Below are 1,699 nucleotides of genomic sequence, written 5' to 3'. Positions count from 1 at the left end.
TGAACAAACCAAGTGACTTCAGCCTCTCCTCTAAACCCTTCACCAATTTAGTTGCCTCCTCTGGACACTCTCCAGGAGCTTTAGGTCCTTCTTATCCCGTGGTGCCCAAACTGCCCCCAGTGCTGGGGGTGAGGCCGCCCCAGTGCAGAGCAGAGGGGACGATCCCCTCGCTCTCCCGGCTCGTAGTGCAGTGATGGATGCCCCCAGGACACGGGTGTCCCTACAGCAAACATCTGTCTGTGCTGACAGCCCCTTAATTTAATGATTATTTCAGATTAAACAGTGTATGTAGTTTCTGGTTTTGGGGAAAAAAAAATTCTTACCAAACACGATAAAGCAACTCCAGTCATGACTATGTAGACAGTCCATCCAAACTGTTCAGTGATGTATCCACAGATGAAACCAATTATCTGCAAAAATCCAAAACATTTAAAACATCAAGCTTTAAATAAACAAAAACATTTCCCATGCCATGATTAAGTTGGGGGGCAAAGGAGGAAAAGCAGAAAAATACAGGTTTTTCCAAAGCACAGTTCATACATCTCTCTAACCTTGTTTTCAGAATTGTAGGCCACTAAAGAAAGTAAAAGATTGAAAGAAGAAAAGTCTTCATCCATGACAGTCCCTCTGATTTTGTCTGAAGTTTTTAGTGACCCAGTTAAGCCAAACAACCAGAAAAAACCCTCCTCATGTGTAAGATCAGAAAACAAAAGAAAAGACTTCATGTTATCACCCAGAATTTTTGTATACTTACTGCAGAGACAAGAATGATCCCTTGAAAAATCTGTTCTGCTAACTTTTGGCCCTTGTAGTCCTGCAATGAGAGGTATTTTTTTTGGTCAGTTACCCAAGACACAGTTAAGCTCTTCCAGGTTAGAGCCTGGAGCCAGCCTGACCACAGGTTCTCAGCTCAACTTTCAAACCAGACTGGAATTATTTTTCTTACAGTGTCTGGATTTCAAGTGTACAAGAAGAATTAAGCTCTTAATTCCCTTAATGTGTCCCCTACAGTCTTGATCACATCATCTGAAAATAAATGCAAGCACTGTCTGTTCAGGGGAAGTAATGCAAGTTCAAAATATCATTGTAGTTAGCTTAATATCCTTGAGTAAAAGCCCTAACACCACAAAAGAGTCTGTGTTTACAAGGAAATGCTATGTATGTCAGCTGTGTTTGTGTGACTTTAGAAAATGATGAAAACATTTTACCTTGTACATAACACAGGCAGAAGAGTAGAGAGGGGTTTCCCTTGCAGAGCTGTACATGACTTTCATTTTACAGCATATTAAAGCTCGACTTTTCAGCCCCAAAAAATCGAAATTACACAAGAGTTATTACACAAGCTGCCCCAGCGGCAGCTCCTCCCTCATACGCGGGTGCCAACACCGCACGGAGGAAGGGGAACGCTACAGCCCGCACGCAGCCATGTCGCCAGCAGCGACAAGGGGCCGAGGGCCCGGCCAGGCCTCCCGTGACGGCTGCCCTACCATCTCCGTGGGGATGGAGCGGAAGATGCTCAGCATGGCGGCGGGGAGCGGCGCCTCACAGTCCGCGTCCTGCTCCTCCTCGTACTCGTCTTCGTCTTCCTCGTCGGGGCCCTGCGGCGGCTGCTGGCCGTCCGCGTCGCCCCGTGAGTCGGAGTCGGCGGGCTCGATCAGCGGGCTCGGCCCCTCAGCGTCACACCTTCCCCGGCCGAGCG

The 1,699-nt window shown here is 47.4% G+C and overlaps 1 protein-coding gene across 1 annotated transcript in view; it reads right to left on the bottom strand.

Annotated features, from left to right (window-relative positions):
* The window catches only part of SPCS1 (signal peptidase complex subunit 1), a 2,283-nt gene extending 757 nt beyond the window's left edge, over positions 1 to 1,526 (bottom strand). Inside the window, exons 1-3 of the mRNA XM_010174558.1 lie at positions 1,488 to 1,526; positions 755 to 814; positions 324 to 410 (exon numbers count right to left, since the gene is read on the bottom strand). Of these exons, the coding sequence (XP_010172860.1) occupies positions 324 to 410; positions 755 to 814; positions 1,488 to 1,523 (183 nt within the window). The 5' untranslated portion in view covers positions 1,524 to 1,526. The remainder of the gene's footprint in view (positions 1 to 323; positions 411 to 754; positions 815 to 1,487) is intronic.
* Positions 1,527 to 1,699: the final 173 nt, after the last annotated feature.

This window comes from Antrostomus carolinensis, unplaced genomic scaffold, assembly GCF_000700745.2.
Source record: "Antrostomus carolinensis isolate BGI_N321 unplaced genomic scaffold, ASM70074v2 scaffold28988, whole genome shotgun sequence".
Lineage (NCBI taxonomy): Eukaryota > Metazoa > Chordata > Aves > Caprimulgiformes > Caprimulgidae > Antrostomus > Antrostomus carolinensis.
The sequence above is the reverse complement of the archived record's forward strand: the minus strand, read 5'-3'. Positions and strand labels throughout refer to the sequence as shown.